At 40.0% G+C, this 26,788-nt stretch overlaps 1 protein-coding gene across 1 annotated transcript; it reads left to right on the plus strand.

Annotated features, from left to right (window-relative positions):
- The first annotated feature begins 1,735 nt into the window (after window positions 1-1,735).
- ticrr (TopBP1-interacting, checkpoint, and replication regulator) lies at window positions 1,736-26,615 on the plus strand. The gene is made up of 21 exons (XM_053886225.1): window positions 1,736-2,708; window positions 2,774-3,005; window positions 3,561-3,793; window positions 4,186-4,414; window positions 5,269-5,407; window positions 8,557-8,678; window positions 9,005-9,199; window positions 9,952-10,097; window positions 12,269-12,369; window positions 12,447-12,540; window positions 15,766-15,848; window positions 15,978-16,193; window positions 16,923-17,007; window positions 17,100-17,151; window positions 19,462-19,587; window positions 19,652-19,742; window positions 19,802-19,860; window positions 19,931-20,202; window positions 20,855-22,952; window positions 23,906-24,031; window positions 25,778-26,615. Exons 1-21 carry the CDS (start codon window positions 2,046-2,048, stop codon window positions 25,891-25,893), a joined length of 5,478 nt encoding a protein of 1,825 aa, XP_053742200.1. The 5' UTR covers window positions 1,736-2,045; the 3' UTR covers window positions 25,894-26,615.
- Window positions 26,616-26,788: the final 173 nt, after the last annotated feature.

Genomic DNA, 26,788 nt, shown 5'->3' on the forward strand with positions numbered 1-26,788 from the left:
AGGGAGGTTTGTTCACTTTTATGCTTTTACTCTCCACCAATTTGTTGACAGACCACGTCATTGATGCAGGAAGGAAAATATAAGACAATCGGACAGTGCTGTAGGAATTACAGTGCAGTCTTCCTGAACCTTCTAATGTCCTGTTAGACTGGGCCACAAATTCTCATCCGCATCAGAGTATGTAAACTATACATCAAAACAGATGCTATTTTTTAATGCGCACATGAGAAGTAGAGACATTGCAGGCATCAACAACTTAGTATGGTAGTTCCTATGTACTAAAGTGTTTATGAAGCTTTCCTTGATGTTGCTCCTGTTTTCCTCAAGCTATCATTCTTACAAGATTGTACAGTAGTAAGCCTCTGGTGAACCAGAGCTTCATGATATCTGTTTATGTACGAGACTGACGCACGTTTGTCATAGAGTACACAATGTATTTCAATATACAGTATTATTATTATTATATATCAGACTAATCAGATCAATAGTATGTTACAGTACAGTACACTCACAGGATTGCTTCATTAAAGTACCAATATATTCTATAGTGAAATATTTAGAAGTATAGTTTGTCTCGCTCATACATAGACTTTACTCTTGCATTTTTTTCTTCAAATTCTTTTAATTACCATTTAACTCCATATATACATTTAACCCCAATACAAAATGCAAATTGCAACAAGTACAAGTCACCCATCTGTTAGGTACAGAAATAGAATCTCATTCTGACATTTTAAAGAAGGCGATAGACCTGTTGCCTCTATTGGTTGTTTTTATCTGTGTTAATGGAAAAACAACAGATGTTTCAAATAAATTAACTGCCTACATCTATAATATTGGCCAGTTAGTTTACTTATTAGGTATAGCAAACAGTATCAGATGAGAATGTGTATTAAAGGAGATCTATGTTAGTCTAACCCTAACATCATGAATGTAAAAAGTATGTAAATACCACGAGATGGTCATCTATAACGACTCAATGATTTGTGTTTCTTACTATATTCAAAATCAGAATCAGGATCAGCTTTATATTGAGGTCAGTGAGGATTCCACTAACTCGGAAAGGGCTTTGGTACAATGTGCATTAATGAACTAAATAAATTCTTCTTCTTCTTTTATTAATAATAATAATAATAATAATAATAATAATAATAATAATAATAATAATAATAATAATAATAATAATACTAAGTAAAACACATAATAAATGAATAAAAATAATAGCATAATAATAGAATAAAAAAAACAATAGCAATAGAAGTAACTAGCCGAGGGGGAAAACGCTGTTCTTGTGACAGGAGGATCTGGTCTGGATTGACCGTAGCCTCCTGCCAGAGGGAAGAGGAACAAATAGTCCATGACCAGGGTGAGAAGGGTCGGCTCTGATCCGACCTGCACGTCTCTGGACCCTGGAGACATACAGGTAATGAAGAGGTAGCAGTTAACAACCGATCACCTTCTCAGCAGAATGCACAGTGCGATGTAGTCTGCCCTTATCCCTGGAGGTGGCGCTGCTGTACCACACGGTGATGGAGAAAGTGGCTGTGTAGAGCTCCAGCAGGGTCATCGTCGGCAGTCGTAGTTCCCGCAGCTGTCGCAGGAAGGACACTCTCTGCTGGGCCTTCTTGATGAGAGAACTGACGGTTGGCCCCCATTTGGGTTCCTTAGTGATGGTGGTTTCCAGGGACGTGAAATGGGGGCCGATTAAACTTAAGTTGGAAAGACTAAAACAGACACGGCGTTATAGGCTATTTAAATACATTTTAGGTTTTAAAAGCAATGAACGTGTGGGAATGGATCGCCTTTACTGTAAAAACTGTCGTTGATGCCAATTTGTCCTTGTTGGTTTGCCGTCGTGGACTCGAAGTGGCCAATCGCAACAGAGAGGGCGGGCAATCAATCTCGAAGCGCGAGCGGTTGAGTCAGCCATTGCAAATAGTCGTGAAGTGGAGGCATAGTGGTGCATCGACGAATCTGCCCATTATTATTGTGAATATGGCTTAGTCCGGGTTAAATGCCGCTGTTTCGCAACATCGAAGTGGGGAATGATGGCTCCACACAACCTTGTTTTTGTTATTGATGTCGACGGTGACGCACAGGCCTCAAGTGACCAGCTGGATCTTAAACATCGTTTATTGAAGCGTGGAATTCTTCACATATTACTCCATTTCGGCGTTAGATTTGGATTTGACAAAGTAAGGTGGGGTTATAAATTTTTTCAATCTAAGACGAATCGGAATGGGAGCGTCAGACAAAGAGGCGCTGACTTTAAGGAGCTTCGGTACAAACTTTTTGAAGACTTCGAGATGGAATTGGACGCCATGCTTGACGTGAGGGGGAGATCGTGTTCGTCTTCTCGAACCCAGTCTGCGTCTGTTCAGAAAGTGTTGAAAGAAGTTGTACTGGATTTCCCGTGGGATCTACCAGATATAACGTCACCCACCAAACTGTCTCTGAGGCCTCGGAGACCAGGTCGCGTTGGGAATATAATTGTGCACGACGAAGCCCTTAACAGTGGGAAAAATTTGGTATTCATCGTATCGGAATGTCCGCGAAGCTGGTCACAACTGGTGAATTACCTTTCGTTTGAAAGTCCGCACGACAGAGAAGCAGATGTTTCTCAACTCCTTATAGCCAAAAACATTCACGACATAATGATCCAGAAACAAGTGGTCCTGCACTGGGTTGACAGCACATCATATCAGCTGGTAAGAGTAGAACTGAGTATTCAGTAGCTCTAATATGCGTTGTTTTATAATTATTTTTGTTGCAGCTTCCAACGTGTGAGGATAATCTAGGTGTCTCCAAGCTGGCTCAAGTGCTGGCACAGGTTAACGGCAAAGTCATCCCAATGCCCTCACTATTGAACCTGTGTAACCCTCGACTGCACCAATGTAGAAGCGAGACGTTTTCATTCTGTTCCAGTGCTGGATACCTATTGTCTTCTGAGCAGCAACATCGTGTTGCGTTTCCTGTCAACAGTTGCGTTCTACGATTTTCTCGTGGTCAGTAAAAATCACTTTCTTTTTTCTTTGAACTGGAGCTATGGATGAAAGTTTATCTCATCTGATCCATTATGATTACATTTAGCTATTACTATGATATATGTTTGCCTTCTATTATACTGCTTCTTAAAATTTCTGTGACATGCCTGTTTTCCCCTGTTTTCGTAGTGGTGTTTATCCGTGCCCAGTGTCGTATGTTGTGTGCAATGTCCTGTATGATGTGTCAGTTGTGTGCTACTGGACTATGCTGCCATTCGAGGTACAGGTGCAATAAGCTGTGATTTATGTGTATGATAAGTCAACTAATCGCAGAAGATAAACCGTGACTAGTCGACTATCAAAATCATTGTTAGTAGCAGCCCTACTTCCGAATATGAATTGATGATGATACAGTGAGAAGCCTAGCCCCGTCCAGACTTAACAGGCAGCGGTTCAGTCATCCTGTTCAGATTGTCAAATTAGCAACCAAGTCATCTTTTAATTTTTACCAAATGCATCAGCAGTGAAAAATAATTGAGTATAATTCTCAGCTGTGGCGTAATCTCTCATTTTCAGATAACGTTCCTGTTAGCTGTGCCATAGTTGCAGAACCATTGATCCGAGTAAAGAGTCTTCTGACAAAGCTGGTGGAAGTTTGTTTGAAAGGAATTCTGCTTGGCTGGCATCCCTCATCTGTGGTTCAGACTGCTACTGAGTCATGGCTCCTTCACTGCTCCAACAGGAAAACGCCTTCAGCTATTGCTCTTCAAGACCTCCTGATGGAATTGTCCAATCATTCACTGTATATGGTAAACCAATGTTAGCAACAATAGTACTGCTTCATTTGTAGTTTCAACATAGGAAAAATGTTCAGAGTTTCCATTATTATAAGTCAACAAACGTTGCCACTGTCAGTTTTGTAAGCGACACAGATAATAGATAGCTATTATCTCACAAAGCCATTTGCTGTTCAAACTCAAAGCTTTACACAGTTGGCACAGGTCTTCACCCATGGTCTCTTCGATGTGTTTTAGTATTTGTATGACATGAAGAAAGTGTCAGAAAGGGTGTGTCAATGTACCCCCAATAATATCGTGGTATGTCATCCCATAAACTAATAATTTTTATTGTAAAGGTCATAATGTTAAACCTTTTTTTCCACACTTTTCTGAAATGTATAAAAATATTCGTTTGTTCTCAGTTCGCAGAAGTCACCAATGGTGGTATGGTCCTTTCGGGTGTCCTCTCTCCGTTGTCTCGTTCTACAGCTCTCCTCACTGCCCTGGGGCCCGAAATTATTCTATACGAGCAGATTCCCATCACTGACTTCATACCTGTTGCCTCAGAAAGAGTGACAACTGAATCTCCTGAAGTTCCCAGCAATGCCCTTGAAGTGCTGTTTGGAAACATTGATCACGGCAACGTTAATGGTAAGAAACTGCCCCACTGGTGTCATAATGGTAGGAGGTCGGTCTGAGCGACACGGCCTAAAAATAAAATGTTTTATTAAAAAATCCATTCTCTATTATTATTATAAATCAAATTAAGTATAAATACATTTTTAATAAAGAAATGTATTGCGGTGTCAATGTAAAACATTATTTACTGAATACTGAATCATACACTACATTAATAACAGCCAAACATTTAAACTGATTCAAAAGTAACTTTAAAGAAATTAAGCTGCAAGTTAGTCTTTGATGTCTGTACTCTTGCTTCAAGTTTTGCAGTTCACCTGACACATAGGCTTGTATTGAAATCAAGATCATCAAGCAGTTTTGATATAATAAAGTGTCTTTTAAAATTCCAATCATTTTTTTGTGAGCTTCTACAGAGAAAAAGTCACGCTTTGATTCTAAAACTTCAATACTTAAGCACCATTTCTGCAGTTGAGTGTTCAAGTAAAGATAGGCGTCAGCAATTGTTGTGATGCCCTTACCCACGTCCAAATAATTACTTTTCGTAACATCCCCAACAAGCTAAACTATCATTGTATTATGTTAATTTTACTATGGACATTTTTTTTAAAGGACGGGGCTCTTCTGTGCTACTCTTGGTAGCACTAACCATGTTGGTTGCACTAGCTGGGGTGAAGGGATATCTATGGCAAACCTCAAAGGCGCTGTAAGCAAGTGGAGATTTTTTTTTTTTTTTTTTTTTTTTTTTTTTTGAGCTTTGCCACAGGAGATTCCTATTTCCATTGTATTTTCTAGTAGTGAATTGAAATGATGAGACCTTAAATGAAAAATGAAATTGAAAAAATGTCCCCCTTTTCTCCTCATAGAGTACCAAAGTGAACATCAGATTCCTGAATGGGCTGACAATGAAATAAATGATTGCTCTAGGACACTTGAAAGCTTGGAGAGTTGGTTTCTTCATTCGGATCTTTCTGGAGTGACCATGAATTTGATGGAGTCCATGAGGTAGGACAATAATCTGCCTTTTTGTGATTGTTACTTTATAATTTAGCATGAAATTGAAACAAGAGGGAATATTATAAAATTTTGTCTCATGTAAATTAAAAGTTCACTCAGACTCAAATTTGGTTTTATCACTTTCACATGATTCAATCTGATGTGAATGACAAAGCTCAAACCTATTCACTAAAGTGTTTTTCGTTGCCAAGTGTGGCAGGTTGAAGTTAGTTGACTACTGCACAAGTACTCGTGCACGGCCTCTCATTCTCATTGTGGCATTTTGTATTAAGTACAATCCCCTAATCACACTATACTTGAAATACAGTTTAGAGACAATACATCTACTGTTTTCACAGACACACAAAAATATACACTGCAAAAGGAAAAACTGTTATGTGATGAGTCCATGAACAAACCACTACATTAAAACTGGATGGAAAAGAATTTATTTGAGAACCCCTTAGTTTTTGCTAATGCAGCTTGTTTTTCATTCCAAGTAATCATGCACAGCGTTTTCTCATGGTAGAGAAGCCGCTTGTTATTCACTGTGTCCTGTTTTGGTGCTACCTGACATCTAAAATTAACCAGATTTACCTAGGATGTCGTTTCTTCAACGTGACCGTGTCAAGAACACAAGGGTCCATCCTGGATTCCTCACCAACAGCGAACAAATGACTTCCCCTGTAGGAAATACGGGACCCTACAGAGCCTGCACTTGCTTACTGCACCTTATAATGTGAGCCCCCAAATTTGCTTTGTGCAAGAAGACATTTCTACTTCTTTTCCCCCATTCTCAATTGCGGACTCATCCAAATTGCTTAATTCCCATCGATGTTTTCAAACATTTATGAAATATTGAACCACAACACCACAACAGACATTACCCAACCACTACCGCTGTTGTTCCTCCGAACACAAAAATCTTTAGGTAACACTGCAGGGTGAATTGTGTCATCTGTGATTCCCTGAAGGGTTTCTAACTTCAAGCACTAGAAGCTCATGGGATTAATGAATCCATGCATGTCTTTTTCAGTTTCCTATAATACACTGTAACCATAATATGGCAATTGTATAACTATTATTTCATGCTTTCTTAATTCTTACATTGCATACAATTCACTTAATATTTCTTCTTAAATGATACAGAGTAGGGATCTGTGATAACTTGATGTACATGATTTACTGCCAAATGCAGTCCCCACGTTGAGAATTTTACGTCTCACAATGCATTTGATAAACGCTTGGACTTAATAATAATGCTATAATGATATTATTATTATTATTAATAATAATAATACAGTATAACACATAGACATGATGAGTCATGACAATGTGCTGTGCTCTCCAACTCTGCAGAGTTTGACAGTAGACCCTACCGTGACAGTCAGGGAGATTGTGCACTTTGATGCACGATCACACATATTTCTATTACAAGACACTCTCAATAATGGCATTCATAGAGTCTGAATCTTGGTATCGGCTTCGGTTTTGTGAGTATACTAAGAGTTTTCTGAATAACTTCTTATCAACACATGCATTGTTTTCTGTGGCTCTGCCACTCAGTAAAAGATTGCGGTGAAAATGGTGATATTTCTTATGGTATTGGCCTCTGCTGCATGCCTGAATAGGGCACACTGATTGCAGCCAAACTGTCTCCCAGGCAACTCTGTCCGTTAGGGACCATCACCAATTTCTCATTCGGTCAAGGTATTTACCAAAAGTTAGGTCCGAGTGAATTAACATGTTCTGATCGAAATTGTGAAATTCAAACAAGACAATCTCTGTTACTTGCACAAAACTGACATTTTCCACTGCAATGGCTTCACATGCAGGATGAGTGATGCTGCATCTGCACATAAAAACAGTGTGTCACGAGTCCACACGCACTACTTACTATAACTGGTGCTTAACAGACTGAGCTTTACTAAAATGTTATCTATTGTCAGATTCATGCTGACTTAGAAGAAAACGTATTCATTCTTTCATAGTATCCCACTTTGAGTACATCCACATTCACATCATTCTTTGCTGTTGTGCCTGTAAAAGACTTTGGTCATGAAATTAATGGATATATGTAGGGCTGCAACTACCTCTAGAGCCTGCACTTGCTTACTGTACCTTATAATGTGAGCCCCCAAATTCACTACCAACCTCTGCTCCCATCCTGCACTAAACGTTTTACATGACGTAAATATATTTGGTGTGTGTGCGTGCGTGCGTGCTTGCTTGCGTGCGTGCATATTTTTTTTAAATCCGTAGTCAACACTTCTGTTTGACGTCGTCACCGCGTGTCAGCTGATCTTGGCAGTTCTATAGCTTCTCGATATTGAGATATCTGGCATGCAAGCTCGAGATGTGAAATTTTTTCCATACCATTCAGCCTTACCCTAGTAGACAACTTTGAGCAAAAAATCTGCTGCTTCTAAACATCAGGCCACACAGGAGTAAACATCAGGTCTGAGGGAGGCTTTGGCAGATCACCACATGACCCTCTTTGAACTTGTGCCACAGCCTGGCAGAGAAGAGAATGTGTGCCAGTCGTTTGATAATCGTGGTCTGGTTGTTGACGGTGACATTTCAGGCCATTCATGCTGCCTTGAGAACCTTGAATTTCATCACAGTCAATCCTCTGAGCAGGTTTGATCACAAAATCCTCAATGTATCCCATCTTTCCCTTAATTAAGTCCTATGTGAAGAGCCTGAAATCATCAGTCGTTTCAGCATCATTTCAACAACTCACGCTTCTCTGATCTGATTTTCTCTGTTACCTCTGTTCTCAATAACAGTTGTGTCACACCTTTGTTTTTTTGTCCCAATTAACATGTTAGCTCCTGTTAGTTGCCAAGGAGTTCTGCCTTATGTGACTTTCCAGCCTGGTCTCTTTGATCGAAAACAGTGAATTAAAACTGCAATTGACTATTTTTTTTCCATTAAAGCATATTAATTAGTGTGAAAATGCATTATCGAGAAGTTTTCACTGTGGCTCCGAAATTAGGAGTGCACCAAATACATTTTGTGCCTGTGAGTGCTGGTCATTTTAAACAACATTGTAAGGGTTTGTCCTGATTTATTGCTCAGCAGTATAATGTAATGCAGGCATGAGGACATGAGTGTCTGCAGTAAATTAATGTTGTCTCTCCCCCACGCATGAGCAGACTAATACATGCAATTGAAGACCAAAGAAAAATGGAGTCCTCCTTTCAACAAGAGCTGACCTGTGATTTGGGAGAACTTTATCTGGCGCCTGAGAATGCAGATATGAGGAGGGGGACTAAACGTAAGTGCTGTAGAATTATAAGCATAGTTTTAAAACCAATGCTTGAAATTTAATGTCAAGCACCCCTCAAAGTTCAGAGCAGACAAGGGTGTCGTTTAGTGAAAATGTGTGATGTACTTTCTTTTTCTCTTTCACATTCTGTCAGCAGCAGTATATGTGCATTTTTCCTGAGGTGTGATTGTTTGCTTGCAAATGACCTGAAATAAACACTCAATTGAATGTCAGTCCTGATTCATGCGTAGAGCCAGCCAATTTCAGTAAATCATGAAATTAAGATATTATTTAAATTCAGTCTTCCAGTCTCATGTTCTACCTTTCACCAACAGGTTGCACGCATCGCACCCCAGTGAAGCAGAAGATGAAAACAATGAGCCGCTCGTTGCAGATGTTAAATGTGGCGAGACTGAATGCAAAAGCCCAGAAAAATCAACTGGAACCAAAGCTGCCCACCAACAGGAAAGGACCCAGCAAATTTGAGAGGAAACGTGAACCCAACAAATCAGGAGGCGACGGAGTTGTCAGTCAGTATTCTCATTAATATCAAGACAATTTTGATTATTCTTTTTCCTATTACTGGGAAATAATGTTGAGAAACTTTTGTGGATGAGCATGATTTTATTTAGGTTTGTTTTTGCCCAAAGCAATTGTATTTGGCACAGGGTACACACAGGGCCACAGTCTATTGCTGGGCCCACTTGAAGAACTCTGTCCTGGAGCCTGCTTTCCTGCTTTCCAGTGAGGCAGATCTCAGTCTCTCTCATGCTCTTACATCCTTGTGTATAACTCTTGACCTTAAGCAGCTATGTGGATGAGAGGAGACAAGAAAACTGTTGCATCAATTTGCATTGCTTCTCATAGAACTCTGTCACGAACCACGGCACATGCAACATACAGGTCATTAGAATATGAACTCGTGCAATGATTGCAGCATCTCAGAATGTGTGTTCCTGCAATACTTCTTTGGTACATGAAATGCATGACACATGTTTAGATATGATCACAACATTGCGAAGCACTGAACTTAGCCCTGGTTTCCACTAAAATCAGCTGCACCCGGTGGACCGAAGAGTCAGTTGCAGTTCCTCCAGAGGGAGTCTGTGTTAATCGCTTTGGACAGTGCTAACCACTAGGACCCCATGTGGCCATAATGGTAATTGGTAATTAATGGGGGCTCTATTGTTCATGTCAGAATGGCAGTTATAAGGATTAAAACTATAAATAACACTTATGGATGACCTATTCGTTCATGTAATGCTTTTGCTTATTTCGTCAGGTTTCACGAGTGAAGAATATTTTCTGGCTCATCTCCAGTCCAGCTATGAGCGAATTGTTGTGGAGATGCAGACACCACTTCCAATTTGCGTGCAACAGCTGCTGTCAGATGTTAAATCTTTCCTTGAGACTAACAGTGACTTGCAGGTAATGCATGTGATTCCAGAAACTGTAAAGTGTAATGTTTTTGTTATTGTTTGTTATTGTCAAAATATTGTCCAAAGGAATATGACTATTTGTTACTGAAAATGGCCTTAATTCATACAGCATAACAAGTTATTGTTTGTTATCTTTATTTTAGAACATGGAACAATACAATGACAAATTTGGCTATTTTGAAGCTCATTAGACACTAATTCATATATTGTTAAGTCAGTGTTGTGTTTACTGTTGGGCTGCGTTTCAATTTTCCCACTTCCCCCTTCCCCTTTACACCTTACCCTTCCTGTTAGCCCTCAAAAACAAGAATCAAGGAGTAGGGGTAAAATATATATTATATATAATATATAATATTCGACGAAGAATAAATCTATGAATGAAAGTGTTGTTTCTGACTAGCTGTTACTAGTGCAGGGGTGGGCAATCCGGTCCTCAAAGGACCAGGGTGGTGCAGGTTTTTGTTCCAACCAAACAAGCTCACGCAGTTTGACCAATCAGGTGCAGCTGAAAAAAACGGCACCTGACTGACAATCAACTGATTATACTCCTAAAACACCTCATTGGAGAAAAGGTGTTTTATCCTACTTGTAACAGAATGGGCATATTGAGAGTGTATGACATCTTCTAGTTGGGTCCATGGGTAAGACCCTTAACACATTCGCCTACCTCATTGCATGATGAGTGAGAGTAAACTGAATGCCAGACCGGCTCAGACGTTGCCCGGGTTAACAAGGTCTGCGTCAAATGCTGAAGAACCAGGGCATTGTGACTCTGTTGGGGTGCTGCTACCATAGTAACCCTAAGCATTGGGGATACATGAACTGGTTGTGGGAAAAATGGTTACTTCGATACCCACAGTCAATGTACAGTACAGCTACAGTGATCCTTGAGATGTTTGGACACCAGAAGGGCACTGTGAAGGTGAACAAAGGGCGGTGCCCACCATGGAGAATGAGGCTGGTGGCTAAAATCAAGGTGACAAGGAGAGAGGTCAGCCAATTGTCAGAACTCCAGAGAGGTGAAACCAGGAAAGAAATACTCCAGAGGTACAGGCAGATGCCCATACCTGAGGCCTTGGAAACTGCTAAACAAAGACTCAAAGCCTTGGCCACCCGTCTGAAGAGATACGTAAGAGAGACTGAAGCCCGGCCAATAAACCGGCTGTTCTCCACTGAACCAGCCAAAGTGTGCTCTCAGTGGCAAGGTAATAACGCAACAGCTAACCCACCAAGGCTGGAGACTCAACAGTACTGGAAAGGCAAATGGGAGAAAGAAGCATCACATAACACCGATTCACAGTGGCTAAAAGGTCGAAGAGCAGACCATACACAATCTCCCTGAACAAGGTGCCATTACCATCACAGTCGCAGACATCCAAGAGAAAGTCTCAGGCTGACCTCACTCCATGAGCACCTAGCAGTACAAATGAACCTACTGCTCAGAGATGGGACCCACCCGGGATGGCTGACCAAGGGCCGTACAGACCTGATTCAGAAAGATCCTCAGAAGGAAACAACCCCATCCAACTATCAGCCAATCACCTGCCTCTATACAACACGGAAACTCCTGTCGGGCATCATTGCGGCTAAGATAAGTGGGCACATGGATCAATACATGACAGTGACACAGAAGGGCATTGCTAAGGACATCGGGGGAGCAAAACACCAGCAGCTGGTCGACAGGACAGTCACTCGAGACTGTAGAACCAGACAGACCAACCTGTGCACTGCCTAGATTGATTACAAGAAAGCCTATGACTCAGTGCCACACTCATGGGTCCTGGAATGTCTGAGACTGTACAACATTAACAAGACTCTGAGGGCCATCATTGCAAACTCGATGAGGCAATGGAATACCATCCTTGAGGCCAACTTTGAGCCAATTGCACAAGTGTCCATATATATATGTGTGTGTGTGTGTGTGTGTATATATGTATATATATGTGTGTGTGTGCGTGTGTGTATATATGTATATATATGTGTGTGTGTGTGTGTATATATGTATATATGTGTGTGTGTGTATATATATATATATATATATATATATATATATATATATATATATATAAATGCAGCGATTCTGCTTGTTGCAATTTGACTATCATTTTTTAGTGCCGTAACTTTCCCTGAAATCCTCACAATTGCTCTGTTATGGTGTAGGTCACACACCTGCAGTTGGTTCAGAAGCACCTTCTTAAAAGCAGCAAGTCCGTTCGGCAATTGTACCCTGCAGCAGAGGATGTGGAGAGAAAAGTCAGAGAGTAAGGGTTTTATTTTCTTTTAAATGATTGTTTTTTCTTCATGACAATTCCTATATTTTCCTGTTATTTTTTTTCAGGTGTCAAGTCCAGGCTTGGCTGAGGCTGGAGCTCTGTACCCCACTCTTTGCAGAGCAGGATGTGTCTCTAGATTTTGATGAAGTAGCTGAAGAGGTAAATTTGTGTCTTTTTTTTATATTTTGTGCAGAACAAAAACTCATTCAAATGATTTGACAACCACTAAAATAGACAAACAAAATAAGGAGTGACATTCATTCAACACTCATCTGATCTGCTACTTACGGACCCCGTCAGATTTTTGCCTCAGTCCGTCTACTGGCACGTTAGCTTCTCACTCCAGATGTACAGTATGGCCCAAAGGTTTTGACACGCCTTCTGATTCAGTTTTCTATTATTTTTTATTATTTATTTATTTTTTAATACTTTCTGCATTGTGTACATATTGAAGACATCAAATATATGGAGCAGGATATATCGAATTATGTTGCAAAGAAAAAAACAGTGAGCAAAATGGTAATCAAAGCAAAGCGTGGCTGTGTTGAAGTTTCTGAAATATAAACCACGTTTTGAGTAATTAAACATATTGTTTACTACATAATTCCATATGTGTTCATTCATAGTTTCAGTGAGCATCTACATTGTTAGTAGTTGTGGAAGTTAAGAAAACACATTAAATGAGAGGTGGTGTTGTTGTAGCCTGGCACTATCATGATCTGATGGGAAGTTGATGAGGATGAGCTAAGAGAAGCAAGGTTTGTGGAAATGAAGGTTTGGGCTGCTCTGAGCAGGAACACTGTGGGTGCATCTGATGCCTCCATGATGTCTCTCAGGGGGTCTCACGATGTTGAGTTGCAGACTGGTGTAATTGGAGGAAATTACCTGGCAGTACAGACCTTAGTTGCATCACTTTGCTCCCAGATTGATCTGGGAACTTAGATCAACGCCTGATCGTCTATGCTTGTGTTGTTACCTGATAATCCCTTCTCCCGGTCCGTTGATTGTTTTGGCCTGTTTGTTGTGAGCTTGCATACTTACCCAGGATTTACACCAAAAGTGGTTTCGAGCCACCTGGCACCGCTGTGAAATAGAATGAATGCAAAACGCACGAACCAAAGTAGCCGAGACACCACGCTTGTTTGAGTAAAACATTTTTGCTGCTTTATCTCCTATTTTAGTAAAGTTGTAGTTGAGACAATCGTTCACATAGGTAATCAGTCAAAAAAGTAAAAGTATTAGAGCAAGTGGTATTTCAAAATAAAGCACTGTTCAAAGACTTGCATTTAACCTAAGCCTTCTGCCCGCACTTAGTGCCAATGAGAGTCCTCATATGATTAAAATGTTCTCCTCTCCATGATGCATTAAGTCCCTCATCTTGTCAATGCTCCATATTGAACTTTTTACTTGATAAAATTCTCCCGTCTGATGTCTCAGTGTGGTCATGAGAGCTGCCTCCAGAGCAGCTCCTGAATTACATGCCTCCTTCTTAGACTGATACTTGGCACAGATTTGTCTGCTTTGCATCTGAGCAGAGATGTGATGTGTGGTTCTAGTAGTTTGTGCAGCGTCTTACATAGTTATGAACGTAACACCTGCTGTGTGTGCTTGAGAATGTCTGGATCGTGGCTGACACATTGCAGCGAATTAGAAAGGCCTTGGCTGATAAATTGATCGTGCAACTAATTATTATTTTTAGATTACAGGTAGTTCAACCGGGTCACTGCATTGTGATATCATTTTGCTTGTGAGGTGCTACTCTCAACATCAAACTTAGTTACAGTGAGTTGAAATTAACCTGGAACAGTTTCCATGATGCTTTGCAGCCCATTAAGCAAGCACAGTGGTGATTACTACACTGTAGGTTTTACGGGCAGGCTTCATCTCGCAAGATTGTGCTTACGTGAATCTACGGGCATTTTATTGAACTTGTTTTCGTCCCTGTGTGTTCTCACTTCTTCAGTGTTCAGCTTTTTCACCACCACCGAAGCTGATCAGCCAGTGTCCCTTTCACACTGGCACAGAACTTGAGCCATTTGGCATCCTCAGAACCTTGATGCCAAACCAGTCCATCACAAATGTATTAGCAATAGGTAGTTTAAGAATATTTGCTTTTAGGGACACCACTGGTAAATGAATATAATTGCAAGCTGTCAGAAAGCTTGGTCTTTGCTCCCGGCCCCTATCTCACGTTTATTTGTTTGTGAGGAAAGATTGTGACGAAACAGCAAAAATTGTACAGATGTATGTACTCCAGAAACATCAACATCAGGAATTGAACTCCATGATTCATCTAGTGAGGAGTGCCAGGTTGAAGCAGCTCCAAGACCAACCGACCCAGATAATAAAACTTTTTTTCGACTGCACGTGTCAGAATGATGTAAAGGGGAAAGTTTCGATATTTACTGAATTGGTGAAAACAAATGTTCATCTCCTCCCATTTGTTTCAATGTTTCCACATTGTTTAAATGAGATCAATCACGTGAGAGTACATCTCCAATAAGAGATTGTCGTTGCTGATGGCATGGCAGCCTACATTTAAGCTGTAGCGGTGCGCCACCATGGTATACAATGCTGTTGAGTAATAAATATGAAGGTGCAGCTTTTTTCCCCGTCTAGCTTTATTACATCGCGAGTCACGCGTTTCAATAAGGAGCAGACCGCGATCAGAGCATGAGCAAAACATCCGTTCACACTTTTATTTATCAAATTGACTGTGGAAACAGACATCACAGTTAGAAACTATTGTTCCAGAACACTTGCCAGGGATAATGAAATTTGGCGCTGGTCACATCTCTCCCCTTCTCCGAGCTGATCCGTAGACAGGCGACTCAACTGCAGCGTCTACAGATGGAACATTAGATCTACTATGTTACACTTGTCCCTACAATATATTGACTAACATGACTATCATATTATTATTTGCACCGGGGCTAATCGGTTTGACCAGCTATATGTTCACTGTACACTTCAACGGTGCAATACGACAAACAGCAGACATTGATAATTGTGTTAGAACATGAACAAGTAATTTCCGCTTGTTTAGCACAATATACAAGGCATATTTTGCATGTTCAAGCTGAAACCTGTCAGCTCAGGAAATATGAAAATAATGTATTTATGTCTAAATGTTATGCATTGTTGCTTTAAAGGTAGCTACTTTGAGTCATCAAAAATGTGAAATAAAATATTTCGAGTTATTCCATTTTTTTCCTTGTTACATAATTCCACATATCCTGCTTCATATATTTGATGTCATCAGTATGTATCTGTATTGTAATGTTGGAAAGTGCTAAAAATGAAGAAAAAACACTGAATCAGAAGGCGTGTTCAAACTTTTTGCCTGGACTGTATGTCAACTTAAAAAATATCTCTGTCTCTCAGGTGGCCGATATACTTCGGATTATTTCCTTATCAAAGGACCCTATTAGTCTGGAGGAATTTCTTCAAGACGTCCTCCTTCCTGGGTGAGTAATATGTATGTTGCGTAATGGCACCATATTGTGAAATCGATATGAGCAATTTGAAACACTGTTGGCTTTGACTTTCTCCATTCAGTGAGACTATTAAGCACTCTCATTTGCAACCCACATTAGGTTCCTGACATCTGCACCCAAAGTCTTGGCATCTGTCTATGATAGTCTTGGCACTCAGCTTCCTGAAGTGCTGGCAGCAGTTCTTCCAGCTGATTTTTTTAGTGACGACTCCGTTAGCAAAGATATCACTTCTCCGGCAGCCTCTGCCCCACCCCTCTCTACACAGAGCAGTGATTGTCTGCTGGACCTGAGGAAACGTTCGACTGACAAGAGGAGGTTAGAGGAAATCCATAGAATGGATGGATGGATGCATGAATGAATATATGTATATTTATTTCAATCTCTTCTGATACATATAATTGTATTTGACATTTGACTGACACCTCCGTGTATTATATAACATTGTGTTTGATACATTATATGTGTGGGAATGATAACATTTCTTCTTGCTTGACTTAATTATGAGCAATTCTTAACCTCACACACTTCCTTGTAGTAGCTGTTAAGACCCGAGTTTTACTTGAGGAGCAATTATTGAACTTTGTCTTGTAAGGAAAGTTTTGTTAATTACTAATATATGTCAGATTTCAATGTAATACTGTACATATTTTAAGTACACCAGATTCATTCTCAAAACTTGAACTGAATGTTCTTGCAGAATGTAGTTTTTGCACAAAGTCTTTTGTTTTTGTATGTGCTTGTGTTCTTTCCTTCTTTTCTCACTGAAATGGCACTAATGTTGTTGTCACTACAAGATGGTGCGGGCAGTGTCCCTGAATGTGGTTAGTTGATCAATATTTAAGAAAACAAAGTTCCCTGGCAGTGAAAGACAAAAATGTTTTCTGCACTTATGTGGACCGAGTGGTCCATCAAAAGTTCCTCTTTGTTTTTTCCCCCCTTAAGTGTAAGGCTCGGCTGTGTCAGTCTAGTTAGTCTTGATGTAAAACCAGTAAACTTAAAACTCAAATGTTTAAAACTTAAATATTTATTTTTATCTTTCCACAGGAGTGGAATGCTAACTCGCCATCGCAGCACAACCGAATCTTGTCAGAGGATGCGTCAAATTGAGATAGCCAAAAAAGCAAAAGTTGTAAGAATATTTCAGAATAATCAGTACCAACAACTTCATATATGGCAGACATTGTTAATGATCAAATGTTTTTTTTTTTTTTTTTGTCCAAGGTCGTTCTCAATTTGGAAAAGCCCATGGTTGAACCTCAGACGCAAGCCACAGGTACATTTGGCATGCGTGCATGTGTGTCTGTGCATGAGCTTCCGGGGCAGAGCTATGTACTTCGTTTTATTACACTAGTTCCCGCCATTTTGCTGTGGTTCACCATTTAAATAACTTGATCAGATTTTATGAATTACTTGGTGTTTGCCATGTCCAAAAATAGTTATGCTTTTTTGACAAATGTTGCGTAAGGCTATTGTACAAAGAGAAAAGTTACTCATGCCAGCTGACCAACAATTTGATCTCAAAACGTCCTGTCCAATTATTGCCATTTCACTGATGTTGGTTTTATGTAACAGGTTCTAGAACTGAACGGCCCGTCCCAGAACAGCCCTCTCTGGCCTATCCTGGCCCCATTTGCCTTTTTATTTAAACTTTTTCATGGGCCCTGGTAAATTTTAGGCATGCTCTTTTTTTTTGCCCTCGCACTTTAGGAGAGGCTTCCTTATTTTTTTTTGTGTAAAAATGTGATTTCCTTTCTCGTTTTTTTGGATGAAATTTCTCTTCCATGTAGTGCCACTGCGGACAGCATGAATTGTAGAGGGGGTTTATTCAAGAAATGTCTTTTTATCGTCACCTGTCAGATGGACACCGCTTAATGTAATAATTACATTAATCTGAGGTTGAACTCTTGTTGATTAGAATTTTGTAGTCTTAAGTTTGGCTTTCCTCCAAAGATTTTATTTGGACTATCTTCATTTTTGCAACGTGGGTTTGCATGAATCTGTTTTGTAAACACTAGAGGCTCGATTAAAAAATTAATCTAATTATTTTGTTATATAATTTTTTAATTAATTAATCTCAATTAAGTTTAATGGTAAAAGAATATTTGCCACAAGAAGCCACATATTTCAACATGAATGAATTTGGTATAATGCTGAATCAAATCAGATGGACCCATACATACATTTAAACAACAAAATATTGTTTATTTTGCATCAGTTTGATAATAAAACACAATGGTGGCTTTACTCAAGTTTTTATATAACCTTATTTAAAGTAAAGCTCTTTCAGTCATACTACAGATTAAATGGCTAAAAGTTAAAGTGCCATTTCAATTACTTTCCAGAACAGCCCTCATTTTAAATGTTAAATAAATTCCACATAAGGTGGCATTTCTACCAGGACTTGAAGCTCCAGTGGTTTCAGTGGTCGCTGCAACATGTTTCACATTCAGGTGGTATTGTAGACTTGATGTGCTTCGGTGGTATGCAAATTCCTATGTCCACAATTTGCACAGAATCACGTTCTTATCAAGGCTTCCATCAGGCAGTTTCTTAAAAATGAAACTTGCCCTCTAGAAGTCCAAGTAACTTATTCTCAGCCGTTTCCTCCATGTTTGTTGTTGTTATCATCCTAGCTGCGACATGTCTTGTGCATCAATGTGATCAGTGGACCTGCACTTACAAAGGTTCCCTGTTGTCTGGAGAGCAAACTGTTATATTAACTTAAATGGTTAAATATTTTAACCCGTTTTTTTGTTGTGATTAATCAATCGTAATTAACTGGTTAAAGTCCCACCACTTGTAAAAACATTTTTTTGTGTTTGTAAATTAACAAATCTTTTTTGGCCCACATTTGTGGGAGTTATTTGTAGTGCATCAACTCAGAAAATGTTGATTCTGAAAGGAAACTACAGGTTTTCTTAAAGTCTAGTCCGGTGTATTCATTTATGCTGTGCACTGGACAACTCTACCATTGGCTGGTGATATATGGTATTGTAATTCATATAGGCATAAGCATAAACCTCCCCTATATTTATGGGCGGTTATGAATACCAGGCCTTGTTAATGCATTGAAAGACTATTAATATGTGGGCTGCAATTTAATGGGCAGTATTTTAGCGTGTGCACATCATGTTTAAATCTACGAGTGTGTTACTTAGATTCACAGAAGATTCACAGAATATATACGATGTGAATTAAACTGACTCCAAAACAAATGAATCCATGCCGCCGCATCCATCTCATCAAACCGCCACTGCTGCTTCCTGTCACGCCTCGCTCCAACTGTTGTGATTCCTCACGGTTCGGTAGCCGCGCTTAAATTACTTTAATTGCTTAACGGAGAGAGTCCCTCCTCTGTTGACCTATCAGCTTGCAGCAACGTCACAAAATAATTCAAAAAACTATATTAGCAGTGCTTTCAGTTTTTACCTTTGTTTATATTCATCACTTATAGTGGAATGCTGTCCAAACATCATTACAAAGGATAGATATGTAAAATTCCTATTGCTAATAAATTAAAGGAAAAAAAGTTCTGAATTACTATACTGAATACTGAATTTCTTTCATACTCTCTTGCCCTTAGAAGTTACAAAGGTGAGACGAAATCTGTTCAATCAGGAGTCGAGTTCACTATCCAAGGTAACGAAACTGCAAAGGAGCTCGTCGGTTTCAGCTGTGGAAGGACTGAAACGCAAGCGATCTAATGAAGGTAAATAAGAGATTTGTCCGCCACCTATGCAACAAATTGTTGTTTGCAAATTGTGTCTTTTCAGAGAAAGACAAACTGAGAACCAATAAAGTGTGTGACACCCCTCTTCACAAACAAGTGTCCTGCCGTCTCCTTTATCGACAAAAAAGTAAAAGGTGAGTTCAGCTCCTCTGAAAGGAAATTTTGCATCCCAACACTAACTATTTGTTTTCAGAGAGTCCGTTTCAAATGAGGAATGCGTAGTGGAGGAGTCACCAATAAAACCTGTAGAAGGTATTTTGTATTTCACTGATGACTTAAAGGCTAAAAATGTGAAATTTGATATGCAGTTTTCTTCCCATAGATGTGAGAAGAAGCCCCCGGATAAAGAAATTGGCTAGAAGGCACTCAAGCAACTTTTATCCAAGTTCTCAACTTCGCTCACGCAACTTGGAAAAAGCTCTCTCGTCCTCCCAGATAAACATTCACAACAGAAAATCAAGTTGCTTTGATGTCACAACTGTTCGATCTCCCTTACGGCTTCTCTTTGGAGCAACTGATTCTTCTAGGGGTCCCCGAGCCTCTAATCCGAGTTCCACTGTTAGACACCTGTCAAGTGACTCAAGTGTTTTTGAGGTTTGTATAATTAGGAAAAGGTCTTTCGCATTGTGTTCTGTTCAATTCTTTTTAATGAAACGCCCACTGTTGCGAAATGATAACTCATCTGCTTTTACATTTCACTTGATTTCCACACTTGGTTCTTAAACTCAACATTACTATGATAGAAAAATGAACTGAGTTTGTTGCAAATATCAAAATAAGGGAAGCGCTATGATACAAGCAACAAAATGCTATAAATTTGATTTCCACATAATGGAATTTCCATTTTGAAGTATTGTATTTTATCAATATGATTTAATTTCCATCTCATACAGTAAATCATTTTTCAGTTACCGGTAATTATTATTGCAGTGGTGAGGAGCGTTTTTTTTTTTTTTTTTAACACAACCTGGATGGAGTGACCAGTAAGATGAGATGCCTCACTAAATGAACAATGTAAGAAGAGACCGATTATGACTTCCAGAAGAGGTGGAAGATTTAAGCGAACCAAAGACAGATAGCGATGTAGTTCAGGAATCAGAAGAAGGCTTGTTTCAATGACTGGTAAATGTATCTGACCATTATACATAACCCTAACTTGCCCATATTTCAGGAAAACATGTTGTAGGATCTGCCATATTGATCAGTGCTGCAGTGACAGAGCATCTTTTATTCCTTTTTTTTCCAGAATCCAACTGAAACCCCAGTTAAGATATTTGGAAAAGGGAACAAAACACCCAAGACTCGTCGCTCACCAAGAACCCCCAAAGCCTTACCTTTGTCCAGGACACGTTTCTCCCCCGTTGCAAAACGCCATGTTGGTGTCTGCTCCCCTGAGCTTAGAATTTCAGCGAGGGGTAATCCACTCAGATCTCCTGAATGCCAGTTGTTGGAACAACCAGAACCAGAACAGACATCTGCAAAGAAAAGCCCACTGCAGGATCTTCTTAGGACTGGACCACTTGAAGTACAAATTCCTAAAAAATACAACCCTGTACTGAGAGATATTCCAAGTACACCAAACAGAACAATAGCAGTTGACAAGGTTTACACTGGACGAGTCCCTGTTGAGAACACGGTCGAGAACATTCATCGGTCGTCGGTGCAGACTTTGGGATATGAATGTGAATCTTCTGGCACTAATTCACTGGCCATGTTGCCAAATATAAGTAGTGAATCAGAAAACGCCATTACTTACAGTACTCCACAACTTTCTTCTCTCTGCTCTCCAGGAATGGAGAAAAGTCCTAACAAGTGCAGCAGGCCAGTTACTGAGACCCACGAAACCCCCCAAGAGACTGTCTTAAGGAGCCTCTATTCTTGCCAAGTTAATCTATTGAGACTTTCAGAAGATCAAATTGATATGCATCATCAAGATCTCCATCCTTTGGAGAAAAGCAACGTCATTTCATCCCCCACGCAACAGTCAAGAGCACCCACAGAATACCACCACTTGTCCAAATCGCCCATTAGTGTGAAAATGTCAGCTCTTACTCCAACACACCAGATGATGACACGATCTGGACGAACTCCAAGTAAAAGTACACAGAAGGCATCACCATGTAAGGCTGTGCTTGGTGCACTCGATAAAAGTGCTGTATCTAATGTTTGTCCTCTATCGGAAGAATTGGACAGAGTTGAACAGACCGGGAATGGTGGAAGTGCTGACAGCACTAAAATGAATGTTTTTTGTTCTCCTGATGGAACTGACTCAAAACTCATCGCACTCTCCGGGAATGTACATAAGAGTGCTGATGAAGGACTGGACCCACAGTTACAGACAGAACCTCAGAGTGAAAACATCTCTCAACTGAGCTCCACTACAGACAGTGATGATACAGACATTGTTGGTGCATCTATTGTGAGGACAGAGTTCAATGAGGGTCTCAAGGTCAACATTTGCTTTTCGCGAAAACCCTCAAAGAGTGGAAAACCAGTGTTAGTGGGGACGTCTCCTAAAACAGCACAAGTATATAAATATGGATTTAGGCAAACACCTGACCGCCAACAAAGAGAAGCTGCAGCTCGTTTGGGATATGCCAATGAGATACCATCCCCCTGGAGCTCTTCCCATCGATCTACTGAGAAACCTTGTCAAAAAAAAGGAGTTGCTAGCCAGAAAAATGTGTCCTATAAGGTAGAAATGGAGATGCAGACATCAGGGCTCCCCAAACTAAAGATTAAACGGACAGACTCAGTGGGGGATTGTGTGATGCATGGTGAAAAACGAAGTAATTTAGTTGGCATGAAACCATCTCAAATGGACAGCCCAACCGGTTTCTGCTCGAAGCATAGGGATCTGAGTTATGTCTCACCGTCTCTTTCTATTGTACATACACCTGCTAAAGCCACACCTGGGAAAGGCAGAAGTGTGCAGAGCTACATTTGCCAATCTTGCACTCCAACACGTCATCATGTAGGGACCACCTCTCCAATTGGGTTTGCAGATGTCATTCCCATGACCCCATCACCAAAGAGTATTGGCAAGTTAACCCCTGACCACCTCAACAGCTGGCCGCGCAGGAAAAGAGTCCAGGTTGGTTTACTTGCAGGAAAGGATCGCTACACTAAGGGCGAGCCAGTGTTGGAGGAGCTCTTAGAGGAGGCTGACCTGGGAGTGAGCAGATTGCAAGAATCAGAAGGCTCTCCCATCTGCACTGATGTGTCCTCAATTGTGTCTTTAAAAAACACTCCTCCAGTGGAGTTGGACTATCCACAAAAGTTGAGAGAGAAGACTGATCATCAAAAGGCAGAGGAGTGCATGATGGATGCAGATGTCATTCTAGGTATGTTACTGTTTCTATAATTATTATTTTAGTTTTTTTACAAACCACATAGCACTGAAAGCAAAAATCCTGATTGCATTATGTCATGTTTTCTTGGAACCTGTCACCGTTTGTAATTACTAACTGCAATTATGGTAATGGCACAATTAATGGTAAGCAATGGAAACAGCCCTGGATCTAAAAGTGACAGGTATTTCAATGTTATGTGCTCATGGCCACCATATGGTCGCTTTGAAACATTTTCTCTTGTACAATTCTTTTCAGTAAACACTTGAGACGGTACTTTGGAAATCAACTATGTGAGACAACATAACTTTTTTTGCCTCTTGGAACATTTTGGAACGATATCACATCTGAACCACATCCCTTAATTTCGGGCAGTATAAGTTGTGTGCAGATATATGTTGAGGAAAAGAAGGTGATCGACATGTTCGGGAGTCAAAGCAGGATCGCTGAGACAGCACAACTAATGTGTGGTAATGAGGGAGTATGGAGCAGGGTTGTGTTCCCTCCATGCGAGTCTGTCTCCAGTCAGTAGGGAATGATTTAGTGTTTACTAGTGCTTATATAAAGTCAGGGACGGCTCAGTTCCGGTTGTGCATGACATCAGAGGACTGCAACTCCCGAGTCAACTTTTAATCTACATATATCCTCAATTACAAATGACTCTCATACATCTATGAGTTGTCTTGGTAACCCAGTATGGGTTACAGACTCATTAATAACTGCAAAGCTGTCGGTGGCACTGTATGTCTGTTGAGGCGACGTCACAGACGCGCGTTGGATAGTTTGAGTCTTTTGTGTGTTTTTAGCATATCTGGTACGCAAAAGACGTATTGTGACTTTGTAAAAGGCGCCTATCGTTCATGAAAATCATTTTCTTAATTCCGCGTTAAAATAAATGCCATTTTACTTAGGATGATAGCAGTGATCACTTGTTTAATTTTTTCCAGCATCAACACCTGTCTCGAAGAAGAGGAAATGTGTTACGTCAAGTGGGATTTTAGCCCTCACTCAGTCTCCATTATTATTCACGGGAACGAAGGACACTGCAAGCAAAAGAAATAAAGATGTCCACGGTCAGTTTTAATCCAGCCTGCATATATGTGCTTAAATGTATGTTTTGATAAAATGTGAGCATATTTCTGCTTGACTGGAATTCTTGAAACTAGCTTATAAATGTTGACCCTTTATGGTAAGTGGCTCTTATTTACAAAGTACTTTCCTTTAGAGCGGTACAGATCAATTTTAAAATGACACCGATCTGGGAATTTACAAATTTACGATGTGGTGATGATCAGCCGATTGAACAACCCTTTTTTTCCTCTGTCTTTTTTTATAATATAAAATGCAATCCATGTTCATAGCTCAGTAATGTTATTACGCTTTACAATTTTACATCACAATGTTGAAATGACAAAACACAAAGGCCTTCTCTCGGAAACTCACACTACTTGTTGTTAGGCTGCAGACCCACTGCTACATGTTCATGTGCCAGCTACCTACAATGGTCATTTGGCAATGCTTCTCTGTCAAACACCGAAAACCTTGAACAACACAAGTGTTATTTTTTGGCAGCCATTTCAGCGTTAGTCTTAGTTCTAGTGTTTTGAGCGAAAATACTTTTTTATTCCACACATGCTTTTGCCCAGAATGTTGTGGGCATTATTTATTTTTTTGCCCGCATAAGCAGCTGTACGAACGTCCATCCATCCATTCATCCTTTCATCCTCATATGCTTATCCGTTGCCGGGTAAGAGGGGCGGCAGCTTCAAAAGGTTTTGCCGAAATCCCTTCTCTCGGGCAACATCCACCACTGGGGGATCCTGAGACACTCCCAAGCCAGTGAAGAGATATAATCCCTCCACCTGGTCCTGGGTTGACCCCTCAGTCTCCTCCCAGCCGGCCGTGCCTGAAACACTTCCAAAGAGAGGCGTCCAGCAGGCATCCTCATGAGATTCGTAAACCACCTCACCCTCCTAGCTAAAAGCCTGATGGCTATGGATGTTCAAGTGTAACAACATCTGCTCAAAATAAATCAACAATCTGTTGGCTGGAATAATGAAAAGGAAATCTCTTACACTGATTATGCATTACAACAGTGTTCAGAATATAATTGCCTTATCAATGCATTTGATCATTTGCTTATTAACCATGCAGTGCCGCACATTGAACACTGGACATGCATCTCAACTATTGAGTTTTTGTTTTTTCATTTGTGCTGACGGCCTTTAGACACAACATCACCAGATAGAATTACACGCATAAGCAACTGTACGAACAAACACTTGGCTGGAACTCATCAAATCAACAGTGTGAACTGTTGAGTTTCTTGTGTTAAATGTACAATTAAAGCTACAATCATAAACTCTAGCACGTTCTACTTTGCTGTCGGAATTCCCACAGCGCTGCAGTCCACATCGTAATGTTAAAGTTGCTCCTTTACTGTAAAATGCAAACAATGTCTACACATAGTGTTTTATGATGACATTTTCCCAGATTTGTCAGACCTGTAAAAACCTGTGATGCACTGAATCCACAAAGGTGAATGTTGCGTGGGAACCATGTAGTAGGTAACGGTTGCTGTCATGAGCAAGTACTTGTACAGTGAAAGTACAGTAAAATAGGTGTGAGTATCTATGCTGCTGTCTGGATTAGGACATCCCTAATTTTAAAGATAATGAGCACATTTCTGTTGAAAAAGAGACTTGAGATGGATGACATTGCATGGATTGAAGTGGCTTCTTCCAGGTTTTGAAGATTTTATGCTCCTTGTGTCACAATTGAGACCCATGTGCTTCTCATGTGTTTTCTCCATGTTAAAGGTGAAGCAACAATAAAGAGTCAACAGTTAATGGACAGAAATCTCTCTCCCATGCAACTGCCTGATGGATGTCCTCGCTCAAGAAAGACTTTCAGCAGGAAGAGACTGATCCACTAACTTTAATGGGAACATCAGAATCTGGTCGAGGTGTTAGTAAACATCTGGTTCTCTCTGGTTCTCTGCTGACATATCCTGTTTACGTTGACCCAGCATCTGCTTGCATACTCTGGCTCATTTCATTTCTTAGGAAAAATTTCTGAAGCTGGTCTGGGTGAGCTGGTTATGTTAGAATGCATCCCTTTTAATTTCGTTATCATATCAATCGTCTTTATTAATGTACTTACTTTTTTGTTTTGCATTTGCTCACATGGCTGATTTATATTTGTAAATTGTGGCTACAGTCTTTTTGAATAAATATAAATTTATGATTCATTAATTCAAGAAGTTTTTATCTACTGTTTTATAACTTGGTGAATTGATTAGCATCATCATTACTGTGGCTCTGCAGCTCTACGGCAATTTACATCGGTATGAACTTGATTATACACACTGTGTCATCATATTCATTCTCCGCAGCTATTCTCCAAACATTGTCTTTATAATCGTTGATTTTATTGTAGTCATGTGTTTTTTCGTAAAGGTGCTGGGATATGAACACAATCAAGCTCTCCGGCATGTTGAATGTTTTTGTATGTGACGTGTCAAAAACAAGCGTGTCGATTGGTGTGCTAGCCCATAGCAGAACTTTAAAAATTAACCTCACACCGATAAACTAAATACCACAATTTCACTCAGTGAAATAACATTGCTGCTTTACAACATGGCATTGAAAACGGCAAATAAATCCATAAATTATGTACAAAATATTTGCATGAAATGTACGTTTCTGGTGTGCAAGGACTTTCAGTTGAATGGCTGATGAGATCTGGTCCCAGTTGAGACAAATGTCCACGTGGTTTTCGGCGGTGAGCTTGGTCTACACTGTCCCAAGGCTGTGAGCAAAAAGAGGATT

Source organism: Synchiropus splendidus, chromosome 14 (assembly GCF_027744825.2).
Source record: "Synchiropus splendidus isolate RoL2022-P1 chromosome 14, RoL_Sspl_1.0, whole genome shotgun sequence".
Lineage (NCBI taxonomy): Eukaryota > Metazoa > Chordata > Actinopteri > Syngnathiformes > Callionymidae > Synchiropus > Synchiropus splendidus.